Genomic DNA, 15,005 nt, shown 5'->3' on the forward strand with positions numbered 1-15,005 from the left:
GCAGCTCAAAGGGAATGGAAACATCTTGGCCTCATAAAAAAGTTTCTGCTTTGGAAACTGAACCACTCTCCCTTCCCCACAGATATTCCCACAAGGTCAGGGCTGGAGTGTGAGCTGGGATTGTGAGCAGGGAGCTCCCAGGGCCCCCAGCAGCAGCTCTGGGGGATGAGGAGGGGCTGGGAGCCTTCAGGTCTGGATCAAGATCAGCCACATCCCAAATTTCTGCCCATCCCTCACTGCAGGACGAGCTCTGGGCTGCCTCAGGAACATTTCTCACTCCTTCTCCCACAATGGACACTGCTGTCATTCCAGCACAGAGCTCCCAAAAATCCTTTTTGTCACCCCTGGAGGAGGGATGTGGTCCCACCCACCACAGATCCTGGTGATGAGTGCCCACAGCCACTGAAGGAGTCTTGGGAATCACAGAATTCCATCAGGCAGCTCCAAGGGGTTTTGGTGCTCTGGGGTGGCCGTGGTGTCCCCTGGTGGGGTTTGGTGACATCCCCCAGTTCCCAGTGGGGACAGTGCCCTCCTCCAGTGTCACCAGTGTCCCTGGCAGTGCCCACCCCAGCAGGACCACCAGGCTCCTCCTGAACACCCTGAGTGGGGAAGGATCGTGGAATCACAGACTCACAGAATGTCAGGGGTTGGGAGGGACCTTAAAGATCATCCAGGGCCACCCTGCCCTGGCAGGGACACCTCCCACCATCCCAGGGTGTGCCAAGCCCTGCCCAGCCTGGCCTTGGGCACCTCCAGGGATCCAGGGGCAGCCACAGCTGCTCTGGGCACCCTGTTCCCCATCCTGATCCCAATCCCATCCCAATCCTGATCCCAATCCCAATCCCAATCCCAATCCCAATCCCAATCCCTTTCCTATCCTATTCCCATTCCCATTACCATCCTGGTCTCAATCCCATCCATTCCCATTCCCATCCTGGTCCCTTTCCCGATCCCATTTTCCTGTTCTTGATCCCGATCTCATTCCCAATCCCTGTTCCATTCCCGATCTTGGTCCCGTTCAGATCCCAATCCCATTTCTTTTCCCAATTCCATTCCCAATCCCATTCCCCATCCCAATCCCGTTCCATTCCCATTCCCAATTCCATTCCAATTCCCATCCAGTTCCTATTCCCATTCCCATCCCCATTCCCATTCCCCTTCCCCTTCCCATTCCCCTTCCCAATCTGTTCCCACTCCCATTCCCATTCCCATTCCCCTTCCTGATTCCATTCCCGTTCCCATTCCCGTTCCCATCTAGTTCCCATTCGCATTCCCATTTCTATCCTGTTCTGTTCCCATTCCCATTTCTATCCTGTTCTGTTCCCATTCCCATTCCCATCCCGTTCTGTTCCCATTCCTGATCCCATCTCAGTCCCTTTCCCATCCAGTTCCCATTACCATTCACATTCCTATCCTGTTCTGTTCCCATTCCCATTCCCAATCTTATCCCAGTCCCTTTCCCATCCCGTTCCCATTCCCATTCCCCATTCCCATTCCCCCTATCCCCATTCCCATTCCCATTCCCATTCCCATTCCCATTCCCATTCCCATTCCCATTTCCATCCCCATTCCCATTCCCATTCCCATTCCCATTCCCATTCCCATTCCCATTCCCATTCCCATTTCCATCCCCATTCCCATTCCCCATTCCCATTCCCATTCCCATTCCCATCCCCATTCCCATTCCCATTCCCATTCCCATTCCCATTCCCATTCCCATCCCCATTCCCAATCCATTCATTCCCCATTCCCATTCCCATTCCCATTCCCATTCCCATTCCCATTCCCATTCCCATCCCCATCCCCATCCCCATTCCCATTCCCCATCCCCGTTCCCCCCGGACCAAGAACGCGCAGGAACGTTGTTTGCGCGGCGCGGGCGGAGCGCTTTGCGCGGCGCACGGCCGGGCCGCTTAGCGGGTGCGCAGCTGGCGCTGTCAGTCGCGGCCCAAGATGGCGGCGGCCGGGGGCGGATGGAGGCGCTGGTGACGGTGCGGAGACTCGCCGCCGTCTGTACCATGGTGAGAGCCGGGCCGGGGCCGGGCCGGGGCCGGGCGGCTCCTCGGGGCTGCCGGCGCTGTGCCCCGCCAGCCGCGGGAGCGGCTCACACCGTGGGGCGGCAGGCTGCGTGAGGGGCCGGGCCGCAGCGTGTGTGGGGAAGGGGAATCGCGGTAATCGGGCTGAAATCCCAATGGAAAAGCTGCCGGAAAACAGAAACGCCAGCTCGGCGTTCCCGGCGGGTGTGTCTGCTGCCAGCTGTGCCCTGGGATGTTTCCGGGCTGCCTTTCTTAGGGAAAAGCGATTATCGAGCATGAATTGGCTTTGTGGCCCGGTCGCAGTTGTTGTGATAACTGAGTTCGTTTAAAGCTCGTTCTGCCCGTTTGTCAGAGCTCCGTGCAGAGAGGCAGGCTGCTAATCGCGTGATTGTGCAGAATTTGTAATGAATTTGCTCTGCTGTGCGAACAGAGCCCAGTGAAACAAACCCCGAAATCCCCTGGAATTCCCGAATCCAGCAGAGGATCGGGCTGGGGCTTCCCACTCTGGGCACTTTGGTTTCCATCATCCCAGGTTTTCATTGCTCCGAGGGCAGCTTTCCACCTCCTCTCTGCACTCTCACCAGGGACTGCTGCACACCAATTTTTTTCTCTTTTCACCTGTGTGGAAAAGGATTTTTCTCCTTTTCCATGCAGTTGCTGACTCCCAGTTTAACCCCAGGCTGAACTGAACCCAGTACAAACTGGATTATTTGCAGTTTCACACCCCCTAACAGAGACATTAATTTTTTATTTTTAAATCCTTGCCCATGCAGACCTCACTGGAAGTCTTTGGGAGAAAAACCCAGGATTTTATCCTTCACTAAATGTTTTATTTTTCCTACATAATTTATATTTTTTATTTGCCCATCACAGACACAGGTGAGACTAAGGCCATGGGAGGTGAGTCACAGCTTTGCTGTGTTCTGAGGCAAGGGATTGACTCAATCATGGAATATTTTGGATGCATTCCTGGGAGCAGCTGGCTGAGCCTGGGCTGGAGAGGGCAGATGGAAGTCAGAGCATTTCCCTGGGACTGTGCAGCCAGACTGAGCACATTCCACTGGGATTTTTGCATTTTTACTCCTGTGCTTGCCTGGATTTTGGTTGGGATGGTGGATGGAAGCTGGGCAGGTGCTTGCAGCATCCCACTCCCCCTCCTGAACTTCTGGGGGTGTTTTTTCCAAAAAACTCTTTTGTGTTGTAGCTCTGGAGAGGCAGATTCTCCTCATTGTGTTTCAGTTCTGTGCAGGAATTGCAGGGCAGTGCTGGTAGCACTAAATAATTACATGAAACTGGCTTTCAAATTTCTTAATTAGTTGTTTAATTAAGTGCTGTGGAATCTGTCAGCATCAGTGTTTTAGGTGCATGTGTAGCTTGGCTAAACTTCCTGTCAATTTTAACATTTATCCCCTCATCTAGCCTTGGAAATTAAGATCTAGGTGCTGTATTTTAAAACTGGATGAGTTTATTTGCTTGTCCAGCAAATAAAAATAGTATTTAGTTTGTCATAAGGTGTATATAAAACCTGAGCCTTCTTTATAAAATCATTGAAATACATGAATAAATTCCCTTTGGGAGCTGCTTTCTTCAGGATTATGCTGATCTGTAGTGATTGTACAGAACTTGACATATATTTTTTTAGTAAAATACGCATTTTTTGCCAACATTTCCACTCATCATCATCTGTGCTCCAGGTTGGAAAAGTGAAAACCAGTCAGACCTCTCAGCATCACAGGGACTGCTGTTACTTTTCCTTCTCAGCCATTCCAATATCCAATATCTCTTTAAAAATTCAGTTCTGAGCCTGAACTCATTAGCAGCCAGAAATGAGGTTGAACTTGAATCATCTCCCCCTCCCTAAAATAACTTCCCTGTGTTTCAACATGGATCCTCTCTTGGCTGGGGAGAGCAGAATTCCATGGGTCTGACTGCATCCTCTGACCCAGGATGTGTTTTCTGTGCTCTGAGACAGCTGGAGAACTGAATTTTTGAGTCAGAACTTGATGATTTTGTTGAATTGACAGAACTTTTAGAAAAGGAGACCAGAACTTGAGAATGGAGCAAGGTGCAAAGCTCAGAGCTGGGATTTTCCTCTCTGGCTGCTTGTCTGTAATGAACTCTGAGCAGAATATTGGTACTTTGTAGGTAATTAGGGCCACTTCCTCTAAATCCATGTCTAATTATCTGTTCAACCAGCAGGATGTGCCTGAAGAGTTCCAATCCAGGCTACAAACTGGGGGTAACTTACATACTGTGAATCAGACATAATTACTGATTCAGTGCTGGAGGAGAGGTGGCTGCAGCATTTGTGAGTCCCACATTTCCATTTGCCACCTGAATCGTTCACACTGGGCAGCTCAGGCAGGGCTGGGGTGTCCCTGGGGTGTGATGTCACCTCCCTGCTGTCACCTGTAGGACTTTGGTTTGGCTTTATCAGAGAATTAACATTTACAGCATTTATTTTTATCACTGATAGAAGGGAGGGGGGAATTAGAGCTGATCAAGCAGATTTCTGACTCCTGCAGTGCTCTGCTTCTTGACTGACTTGTTAAGCTGAAGGAAACAAAATATTCATCTTTGCACTTAAAATCCAGCCTGAGAATAATTGTTTTAGGGGGAAAGAAAACAATATAACCCTTTGGAAAGCAGGGAGGAGATCACTTCAAGGTTTTCCCAGGTGTTGTTTGTATTCTGGTTCAATTCTGTGTGTGATGGGTGTTTATTGCTGCAGCTTTGGGGCTGAAGTTCAGGTGGGCCACACACCAAGTTCCCTTGGAACAAGCTTTTTCTGAAGACAGAAATGAGCTTTTGTGCTGTTCTGGTGTCTGCTTTGATTGTCTATAAACTTTTAAAATTTCATGCTTTCATTGTCCTCAGGAAAATGAGAGATCATGAGAGATCCCAACTGTGTTGTGCCATGGAATTGAGGAAACTGGCACTCCTTGGTTTATTTTATATATATCTATATATATATATGTCTGTCTATATATATATGTATATATTATTGGCTGATTGTATTAGAGCACTTCTACTTCAGAGCTGCTACCATTTAAAAATGAAGTGTAAATACCTGGGGAAAGATGCTGAAATAACAAAGTGTAGCTTGTTCAAGATGTGCTCTATGTTATTAAATCTTTAATCAGGATTTACAGCAAATGTTTTTATTGCCTTGGGTTCATCTGTTTACATGCACATCACTCCCTGTCTTGTTGCTATTAAAACAGAAATGGCTTTCAGTGCTTGCTCCAGCAGATGTCAGTTTGGGGGATTCCTGCACTTGCTGCCAAAATAAAGGGCAGCTCTAGATCATTATGGTTTGTTTTTATGCTGTATTTTATATTTTCAGCTCCTTTTATAGTGGATACTTAAAGTGGGCTTGTAAAACAGATGAGGATAAACTTTGTTAGGAAAAGACAAGAGGGAATGGATTTAAACTAAAAGTGGGTTGATTTAGACTAGAAAGGAAAGAATTTTTTTCTATCAAGGGTGGTAAAGCACAGATCCAGAGAAGCCCTGGATCCCTGGGAGTGTCCAAGGCCAGGTTGGAGCTGCTTGGAGCAGTCTGGGAGAGGGGAAGGTGTCCCTGCCATGATTTATCCAGCTAACCTCTCACAGACTGAGCTGTCAATGTATTTCCCCATTCAGACCCAGAGCTGAATTTTACTGCTCTGTGCCTGCGTCATGTCCAAAGTTACAACCGTTTATAAATGAAATATAAACCTATTTCTAAATCATCCACTTCCTCACTGCCCACAGCATTGTCCCTGCCCTGATAAAATCTCAGTGCCAGCTGACAGGAGAACAGTGCTGGGAACACTGGGCCTTGCACAGCTGGGAGCTGTTGGTGTTTGCTCTCTGCTGTCCTGGCAAAGCCTCCACTCCCGGCTGTGTCACTGGGTCAGGGGACAGGGGCGAGGTGGGGAGGAGTCTTGGTGGAGAGATCAGGGGATGGACTGGGAGCAGGGATGTGGGAGGTGGTGACTGAGGAAGCTGGGATGGACTGGGATGGACTGGGAGCAGGGATGGGGGAGGTGGTGACTGAGGAGACTGGGATGGACTGGGATGGACTGGGAGCAGGGATGTGGGAGGTGGTGACTGAGGAGGCTGGGATGGACTGGGATGAACTGGTAGCAGGGATGAACTGGGAGGCAGTGGCTGAGGAGACTGGGATGGACTGGGAGCAGGGGTGATGTGGGAGGCAGTGGCTGGGCTTTGGACGAACTGGGAGCAGTGGTGGTGTGGGAGTCAGTGACTGGGATTAACTGGGAGCAGTGGTGGTGTGGGAGTCAGTGACTGAGCTTTGGGTGCACTGGGATGAACTGGGAGCAGTGGTGATGTGGGAAGCAGTGGCTGAGCAAGCTGGGGTGAACTGGGAGCAGGGATGAAGTGGGAGGCAGTGGCTGAGGAGGCTGGGATGGACTGGGATGAACTGGGAGGCAGTGGCTGAGGAGGCTGGGATGGACTGGGATGAACTGGGAGGCAGTGGCTGAGGAGGCTGGGATGGACTGGATGAACTGGGAGCAGTGGCTGAGGAGGCTGGCATGGACTGGATGAACTGGGAGCAGTGGCTGAGGAGGGCAGTGAGCTGCTGACAGAGGCCAGCACTCAGCACTGGTTCTGCTTTCCCTGCCCTTTCCCAGCATCCTTTCCCTGCCCTTTCCACTGGAGCCCAGCCTGCTCTCCCTGTAAGAGCACAGAATGAATTTCCCCAGAGTGTGGCCCTGCTCTGTGCACCCTGTGCCCCTTGCAGGCCCAGCTGCTGCTGGAATAACCATGTGTGAACCTGGAGGAGCTCACAGAGCACCCTGCATTCACTGATTGAAAACAGGGATAAACTCCCTCAGCAGTGGAGACTGGAGTTCCTCTGGGTGCCATGGCAGCACTCAGGGAGCTCTGGGAGCTTTCTCCCTGCTGGAAAAGGGCACAGCCTTTCCAGGAAGAACATCCCATAGCACTGGGGATGTGGAGCCTTGGACAGTCTGTGACCTGCTCCTTTCAGGGTTATCACTTTGTTTGGAGTGCTGAATTTGCAGTGATTTGTTGTGCCTGGAGCACTGACAGCCTTCCCAGATCCATGGAAAGGGATCCTTTCAAACCTGAGCTGACAACTCTTTATCTGACTCCAGTTCTCCACAGCCCAGGAGTTCTAAATGATGGGAAAAGCAAAATCTCATCTGTGTTTGGAAAACCATGACAGTGTGTTCTGTAAACTTGCAGCCCCAACCTGCTGCATTTCCACTTCCTCCTTAATTTCCATAGTCCTGGAACTTTTATCTCAGCAAATACAGCAAGTGCAGGCAGATTTATTTCCTGAAAGATTTTACTTGTTCTTTTTTTTTTTCCTTTTTTGTTTTAATTTGTTTATTCACTTTTAAAACAACTTCTCAGCAGTGGGTTTAAGCAGTTCCTCTAATCTGGAGTTCTGCACTGATGTCCCTTGGAGCTTTTCTGCACAACCTGAAAGCTGCTTCCCAAAAAAGGTTTCAAGGCTAAATCTTCTCCAGCCAAATGAGTCATTAGAGAGCAAAACTTGTGCACCAGGCATGTTCTGAACACTGAAATCCTGTATTTTCCCCTTTTTTTGGGTTTCTTTAAGGGAAATGTGTTTTGCAGGAAGCAGTTCCAGTCCAGGAGTTAGGATGATGTGGAATCCTCAGGGATTTTATTTCATCATTTATTTTATTTTATGCACATCCTGAGTGTTCATCCAGCTGCAGTGAAAGGTTAGAGATACCCTGAGCCTTGAATTCCTTCATTTATACTGAATTAGATTCATTGCAAAGAGAGAAATGTATAAAAATCAGGTAATGTGGAAATTAATATTTTGTACTGAGCTAAAATAATAGTAATTATCCTTAAAAAAGGCTGAATTTTCCCATTTGGATGGGCAGTATGGAGAGGGTTTTAAATTAACTGATTGTTAAAAGTGAGCTAATGGAATTAATTAATTTTAGATGTGTTTTAGCCAGGCCTAAAGCAGCTGAAGGGTGGAGGCAATCATGGAGAACTAGAGTTTCAAAAAAATACAGTGAACAGATAGAAATCTTTCTGAAATTTTGGGAGACACATCCAGATTTTAAAAGTTTTCTGACAATTTACCACTGTCCACAAATGGAGCATTTTTGGGATTTGTATATATTTATCTGTGTCCATCTGAAGTAGTGTGCCCAAATTAACCACAGCAAACTTTAATTAAAAAAAAAAGAAAGAGAAAGACTTCATGTAGATTTTTGGCAATATTGAAAAAAGACCAAATTCTAAATTTGTAGTTGTATTTTTGAAAAGATTGGAAGGACTTGACCATTTTTGTTAATTCCTTAGAAGCAGCTGCTTCTGTTAAAAACCAGAAATGAAAACCTCATGAAGCATTTGTTTGATAAATCTTTCTGAATTTCTCTGTCAGTGCCACCAAAGAAATGTTGAGTATTTTTTGTCATAGTGCTGGTTATGGAACGGTTCTAAGCCCACTGACAATTTAAAACCATCCTCACATGTGCAGAGTTCCCTCCAGAGCAGCAGAAAACAGATATTTTGGAATGAAAATGTGAAAAATATTAATTCAGAATAAAAAACTGGATAGTCTGTAGTAACAACCCACTAATTCTCAGCCAAGGTTTGAGGCTGATCAGGATTTCACTGAAATTTTGTAAAAAAAGGGAAGAGGTTATAACTGGAAATGTGGAATTCTCCCCTTCTGAGCTATGGGGTTGTTCTTAATCACTCCCAGCTTTTATTGATCCACAGCTTCACCAAAACTCCTCAACTCAGAGCCTGATTGTGATTTCTACTAATTAAATAAAATACAGAGAAAACTGAGCACTCCTCTGATTCCTGCCAGATAAGTGAATGCAACATCTGAGCCTTTTGTCTGCAAAAATAATTACAAATCCAGTTAGTTTAAGGTCACCTGGAAACTTGATACGTTTCCAGTTTCTGAAAAAATTAAATCTAGACTATGCAAAATACTCATTTTCTTTGCAGGAATAGGATTTTTTTTTTTTTTTTTTTTCTAAAAACAGCCAAAAATACCTAATTATCCTTCTCTGTGATCTCCTTTTGGTGCTGCAGTGAGTTACCACTAAGAACAGAAATCTACTGCTGTTTATTCCACTTGCATGGAGCATTGAACTGGAAAGAAATCTTTCAGACTTCTCTACTGAGCAAAAATCACTCAGATCTTACAGGCAGGAAGAGTTGATAGATCTCTCTTCTGGTTTTGATGGGTTATTCAGGTAAAATTTGTGGGGTCAGTATGGCTTGGTTAGAAAACTCCCTCAGGTAAAGGGGTTTGAAACTGCTTTTTTCACATCCATTTTCTTGAAAATACTCAACAAAATTTGTCTTTCTTTGGGTAAATATAGTTTACCCCAATGCTCTGTATCTCATCTAGCTCTGAGGATGGAATAGAATCCCAGAATCATTTAGGTTGGAAAATCCTCCAGGATTATTTGGTCCAGTTCAGAGCACTGGGTGCCACATCCACCAATTTTTACAAATTTAAAATTATTTAAATTCTTACAAATTTAAATCAAGATATTGGTGTGATGTCCCTATGTTTGAAAAAGTGAGGAAAACCTGAATATTAACAATTCCCTGTGCTGTTGTTTGACACTTTAATATTTGGTATTTTAGATTTTTTTTAAAGGGTGTTCTTTGTTTTTTCAGTGTTGTTGGATAGACCCTTCTTTTAATTTGCTGATATACACAAAGTAAAATGACTGCAGCTATGACAGAAAATATTTTATTGGTTTTTTGGGTGTTTTCTTGGCCATTTTTAGCTGTGTGTACCCCTGCTAAGGTGGTGGTAATGAGATAGGCCAGTCAATTTTTAATTTTCCTATTTGACTGATAATTCCAGAAGTGTGGAAGCACAGGCAGTTCTTGAAGTCCCAGTGAATTCTTGAATTTCCAGAAAATTAGAAATTAGAAAAATCATTTTACAATTGAAACTCCTGTTGTCACCCCCCTCACCACTATGAGAGCACTAAATTAACATCTCATTATATAAGTAAATCATTTTTACCACACAGTTAAATGAGGAGGAAGTTTTCCTCCTGGGTAATTGTGTGTTGTATAAATCTGGATTTATTCCTGCTCACAGGGCTGAGTTTGATGGTCAGAGAAGAGTTCCTTGAGAGCATTTCCCTGCACCTCACAGAATCAAGGATGTACTTCTGGATCTGTTAAAACATTCATTTATTTACCTTGCCCTAGCAGTGAGAAGTGAGTTCTAATCTCCTGCTTTATTCTCTATATTCAGCTGGATTTTAGTTTTTAGTGTTTGCTTAGCTGTTCTGTGCCAAGGAAGCTCAATTGAGATATGGATGTGGGATTTTTTCCACAATATGTGACACAATTTAGCAAAACTGTATTCATTTTTTTTTTTTACAGTTTTAGGTGTGCAAAGTGCCACAAGATGCAGACCACTTTGGCTGTGGTACCCAAAATAATGTGCATTTCTTAATTCCCTAAATAAAATAATTACAGGCATCTGCCACTTTGGTTAGATTTTTAATTCTAGACAAGATAGGACTTTTATATTTCCCAAATGATGAAGTGTGGGTTGTTTTTTGTGAGGGAATTTTCCTGTGATCTCATTGCAGCAGGGCATGGCTCAGGCTGGAGCAGATTCAGAATAACTAATTGTTAATTGGCCAATTGTTAATTGAGTAGCAAAGATCCCTGACTGGACTTTGCAGTTCTGGATTTGCCCCAAAACGTGACTGAGGCCAAGGGCTGTTCTCATTATAAAGTGAATTTCCCCCTCTATCCCTGTTCTCCTGGACACTGACTCCTTGTGAATCAGCTGTGCTTCCTCAGGGAAGTTATTTTTCCATGGAATACTGGGCATTGCATTTCCTGGAATTTTTTTCACTGTTTAATTTGCAAGTTTGCATCTTCAGAACTATTTATTGTTAATCCGTGATTTTTTTATTTTTATTCCTCCCACAAATGCTTTGAGTCCTGTTTTGTTTTTTGTTTTTTTTTTTATGATTTATGAATTTAAAATATTCTCTGGCAAGAAACTTTAGAATCATCACAGAATCCCAGAATGATTTGGGTTGGAAGGGACCTTTCCCATTCCATGGGCAGGGACATTTTCCACTATCCCAGGTTGTTCCAGCCTGGCCTTAAACACTTCCAGGGATGAAGCATTTACAACTTCATTTGGAAATAATACATTAAATAGAATCTAATTTATTAAGGAAACCTAAATTTGTAATCTGCCTCTGCAGTTAACCAAATTTATAAAGTTTGGGCAATAAATACAAGCAAACATTTGGAAAAAAACTTATCTTTAATCAGGTGAAATAGATACAAGTTGGTGGCTTGGTTGACCTGGTTTATAGTAGGTTATTCAATATTTTATATCATATTAAAAATTACTATTCTTTTGGTTTAATTGTTCAGATATTTATTCCATGTGTTGCTTTCCAAGTGGAGCATCAGGTTTCACTGGTTCTGAGAGGTTTGAATCTCCTTTAAAGGGCTTTTCTCCAGTGTTTCCATAATAAAATACTGGAGATGATGGAGAGGGTGAGGAAACTGCAGAGAAATTGAAATTTCCTGATCTCCAAACATGCAGCATAGAAGAACAAAACAACCTCAGCAGGAGCTGGTTGTGATTTCCAGGCTGAAAATTCTGGAATTTTGGTGATCACCTCCAATTACACCATTTCCCAAAGGCAGAGCAGTGAAATTGGAGAATCCTGTCAGCAAATCCTCCCTGCTGATGACTATCTTTATTTTATTTTATTTTATTTTTTTTTAGGTTTGGTTTGGGTTTTTTTTTTTGAGGGAAATATTGGAGGAAAAAGAGCTCCTTGGAAGCAGGGAATGACTGCAAGGAGACAAATGAAAGGAGCTGCCTGAACTGGCACTGAAGCCTCAAAAATATTGTGTGTAATTGCTGCTTGAGCAGAGCTCTGCTTGTAAATCTGTCAGCACCCTGGGAATGTTTTGTGGGGTTTGGAGTCCCCAGCTCTGAGCCTGCCTGCTTTTATCTGTTTTGAGAAATGGAACTCACTGTAAATCTGTTAAACCAGATTATTTCTTGGTTTCTCTCCTTTTTTTTTTTTTTTTTTAAGGAAATTTTTAGTTATTTCTCTGTTATAGACAATCTGAATGGAACTGTCCTTACAGCTCTACTTGTGGTTTATATTAATAGGGAGATGATGGAAATGTTTGCTCAGTGATTAAAAAGCATTCAGGGGAATAAATTAATTGGGTTTTGCTGATTTGTAATGTTTGGTTTAATGCTTTTCTGATGTGTTTGAAGGTGAGGTGACTCACCTGTGCAGCAGGATTTCTGTTTGGGCAAGGTTAAAACAGAATTAGGAATCCAGAGTGTTTGGATTCTGCATCAGAAGAGCTCAGGACTGTTGGAAATCAGCAAGAAACATTAAAGAACAAGGTGGAGAGGATTGAGGGAAGGTGAAATATATATTATTATTATTATATATGGATATTCCCATCCATAAGTGTTGGTGGATTGAAAATGGAAAGAGATGAAGAAACCACTTGGAATATAAAGTGGACCAAGTTAAAATTGAAAATAAAGCACTGGAATCTTTAATTGTTGCTTTATGTGCCAAAGAAGCAGCAAATTCCATCCTCATTGTGCTGCTGGAAACTCAAGGACATGTCAAAATCACTGTGAGCTTCATACATCACCCTGAAATTCAAGGTGGCAAAGCCAGAGCACTTTCAGGTGATCTGAGATGTGATAAATCTTTATTTCCATTCTTCTGGGGTTTGTAATCAAAAACTTCACTTGTCTGTAGCATTTTACAAAATTAAGCTAGAAAAATACAGGATAAGTTTCTTTCTTTCTGCAGTGCATTCTTGACTGAATTAAGTTGGTTTTTCTAGGTCATTGTGGCCAACCTGGTGTTTTAATTATCAAAATTAAAATTATCAAATAAACTCAAATGTAAAAAAACCCTTCTGTTAAATCAGGTAACTAATTTGACAGGTGGAGTTGAGATTTTTAATGAAACCTTGGTACATCATATTCATTTAATCCTGAAGAGCACAGCAAACACAAAATACTGATTTTTTTTCAAGGAAAGTAAATTCTTTCCTAAGCTTTGAGGTTTTTTGGGAAATTTGTATTTTCTCTAACATAAATATTGTTTTTTGTAGGGCGCCAATGCCTCTGCTTTGGAGAAAGAGATTGGTCCTGAGCAGTTCCCTGTGAATGAGCATTATTTTGGCTTGGTCAATGTAAGTGAATTTTCTGTTCTGTTTTTTAATTCACATCCTAATTTGGAGCTTAACAAGATTCTCTGAGAACTTGATTGATGAGAACTTCTCACTTAGAGTGGGCCTGAGCACAGACACCACATCCTGCAGTGTGGTTATTAACCAAGATCTCATTTCATCTCCAACACAGGAAAATAAATGGATTTCTTGTGAAGTCTGTGAGAAACCCTTCCTCCTCCAGTGCTTTCCTCACTCTGAGATTTTAATATTTAGCTGGAAAATTGGAAATAATAAAGTGTGTCCATTGCTCATAGGCTGTTGCAGAGAAGATTTGCCTCTGATGCTGCAGTGCAGGGGAGGTTTTAAAATGAAAATATTTTACTTTTCTAAAAACATCCCTCTAGTGGGAGGAGTGGAAGTTTAGAGCAGGAGATGAATGACATGGCTGGGTGGATTATTCATGTAGTAATACCCCTTGTGGATTTTTGGCAGCCTGGTGTAGCCATGAACCCCCCAAAAAGCTGAATTTTTGCAGTTTGTGTGGCTCTGGGCTGGGAGCAGAGTTGTCTGCCTGCATTAACTGGGCAGAGGATGCTGATCCTGCTCAGTTCAGAGCAGCAGTGCTTCTGTGGCATCCCATTTATGATGGGAAAATGCAATTTGGGCAGAACTCAGAGAAACAGAATTACTTCTGTGTGCTGCTGAGAGCTGGGAGATGCTCCATCTCTTCACTCACCAAGTAAGGCCAGCTGAGCGGGATTTATTGAGCTCATTAGAGACCCAGTTAATTGACTTTGTGTGGGTTTTTAGCAGTTTATATTTCAGACACCCAGCTATCCAAACACACAGAATTCTGTTCCAGAAGTAGGCTGTTGGTGGCCATTCCAAAGCTGCTGAGGTTTGCACCATAATGGCAAAAATGGAATTGTAACAGAAATAGCAAAGCACTGAATGGTGTGAGGAGGAAAAACAGCATCCTAAAAATAACCAGAATTATTAGAACTCCATCCATTCTGTGTTTTGAAGGACAAAACATGACTAACACTGTTGTGCTTCATTTCTTGCAACTGGTTTCTTGAGGGTGGTGTTTTCACATCACTGTTCTGCTGAGCTTTTTCTGAAGTTATTTTTGGTTCTTTCATGATTTGGAATTAACTGGAGCATTTTAAAGAGGGCAGTTTGGTGGTTTCAGCATCAGTGCTGTTAAATGTGTGCTTGCACTGCAGATAAGGTTCTGAACTCGTGGGCAATGGAGGCCAAAACTTTGGCTTGAATATTATTTAATTTTTGGATCAGTGAGCTAAAGCAACCTGACTCTGTTAAACTGTGTCTAAAGCCACTGCAGAATAAACTATAAAATAGTTCATATTTACTGAAGCCCAGCAGGGGTGGAACAATGGTGTCATTCCAGAATTTCATCTCAATTTTCATTTTAAGAACCTCCTATTTCAAATCAGCCTTCAGACTTAGGATACCTATTTAGTGTGTGCAGATTTATTTAGCATGATGCTTCTTTATTTTTCTAGGTCACTAACAAGCATGTGGGTGATTCTCTCTCCTAATTCATGTGTTTGTTTAGTTTCCATATTTATTTGCCTTGTGTCAATAATTTTAACTGCTATTCCCTGTTGTTTGCATATGGTGTAAATCAATGTTACTGCAGCTATAATCTGTGACCTTTTCAGCTGTATGAGTTAAGCTGTTCATTTTCTGTTTCAGTCCAAGTGATTTTTAGCTTGAAACCATTCTGCTGCAGTAATCACA

The 15,005-nt window shown here is 43.4% G+C and overlaps 1 protein-coding gene across 4 annotated transcripts in view; it reads left to right on the plus strand.

The window, feature by feature from the left end:
* Window positions 1-1,890: 1,890 nt before the first annotated feature.
* The window catches only part of LOC130253293 (ubiquitin carboxyl-terminal hydrolase 12-like), a 28,040-nt gene continuing 14,925 nt past the window's right edge, over window positions 1,891-15,005 (plus strand). The window contains exons 1-2 of one of the 4 annotated variants that reach the window (XM_056491770.1): window positions 1,891-2,021; window positions 13,182-13,262. In XM_056491770.1, coding sequence (XP_056347745.1) covers window positions 1,974-2,021; window positions 13,182-13,262 — 129 coding nt within the window. In that variant the 5' untranslated portion in view covers window positions 1,891-1,973. Of the gene's footprint in view, window positions 2,022-11,836; window positions 11,936-12,692; window positions 12,790-13,181; window positions 13,263-15,005 lie in introns of those variants that run through there. The other 3 variants (XM_056491772.1, XM_056491771.1, XM_056491773.1) reach the window with 3 other exon arrangements.

The sequence above is a fragment of the Oenanthe melanoleuca genome, chromosome 4A (genome assembly GCF_029582105.1).
Source record: "Oenanthe melanoleuca isolate GR-GAL-2019-014 chromosome 4A, OMel1.0, whole genome shotgun sequence".
Taxonomy (NCBI): domain Eukaryota; kingdom Metazoa; phylum Chordata; class Aves; order Passeriformes; family Muscicapidae; genus Oenanthe; species Oenanthe melanoleuca.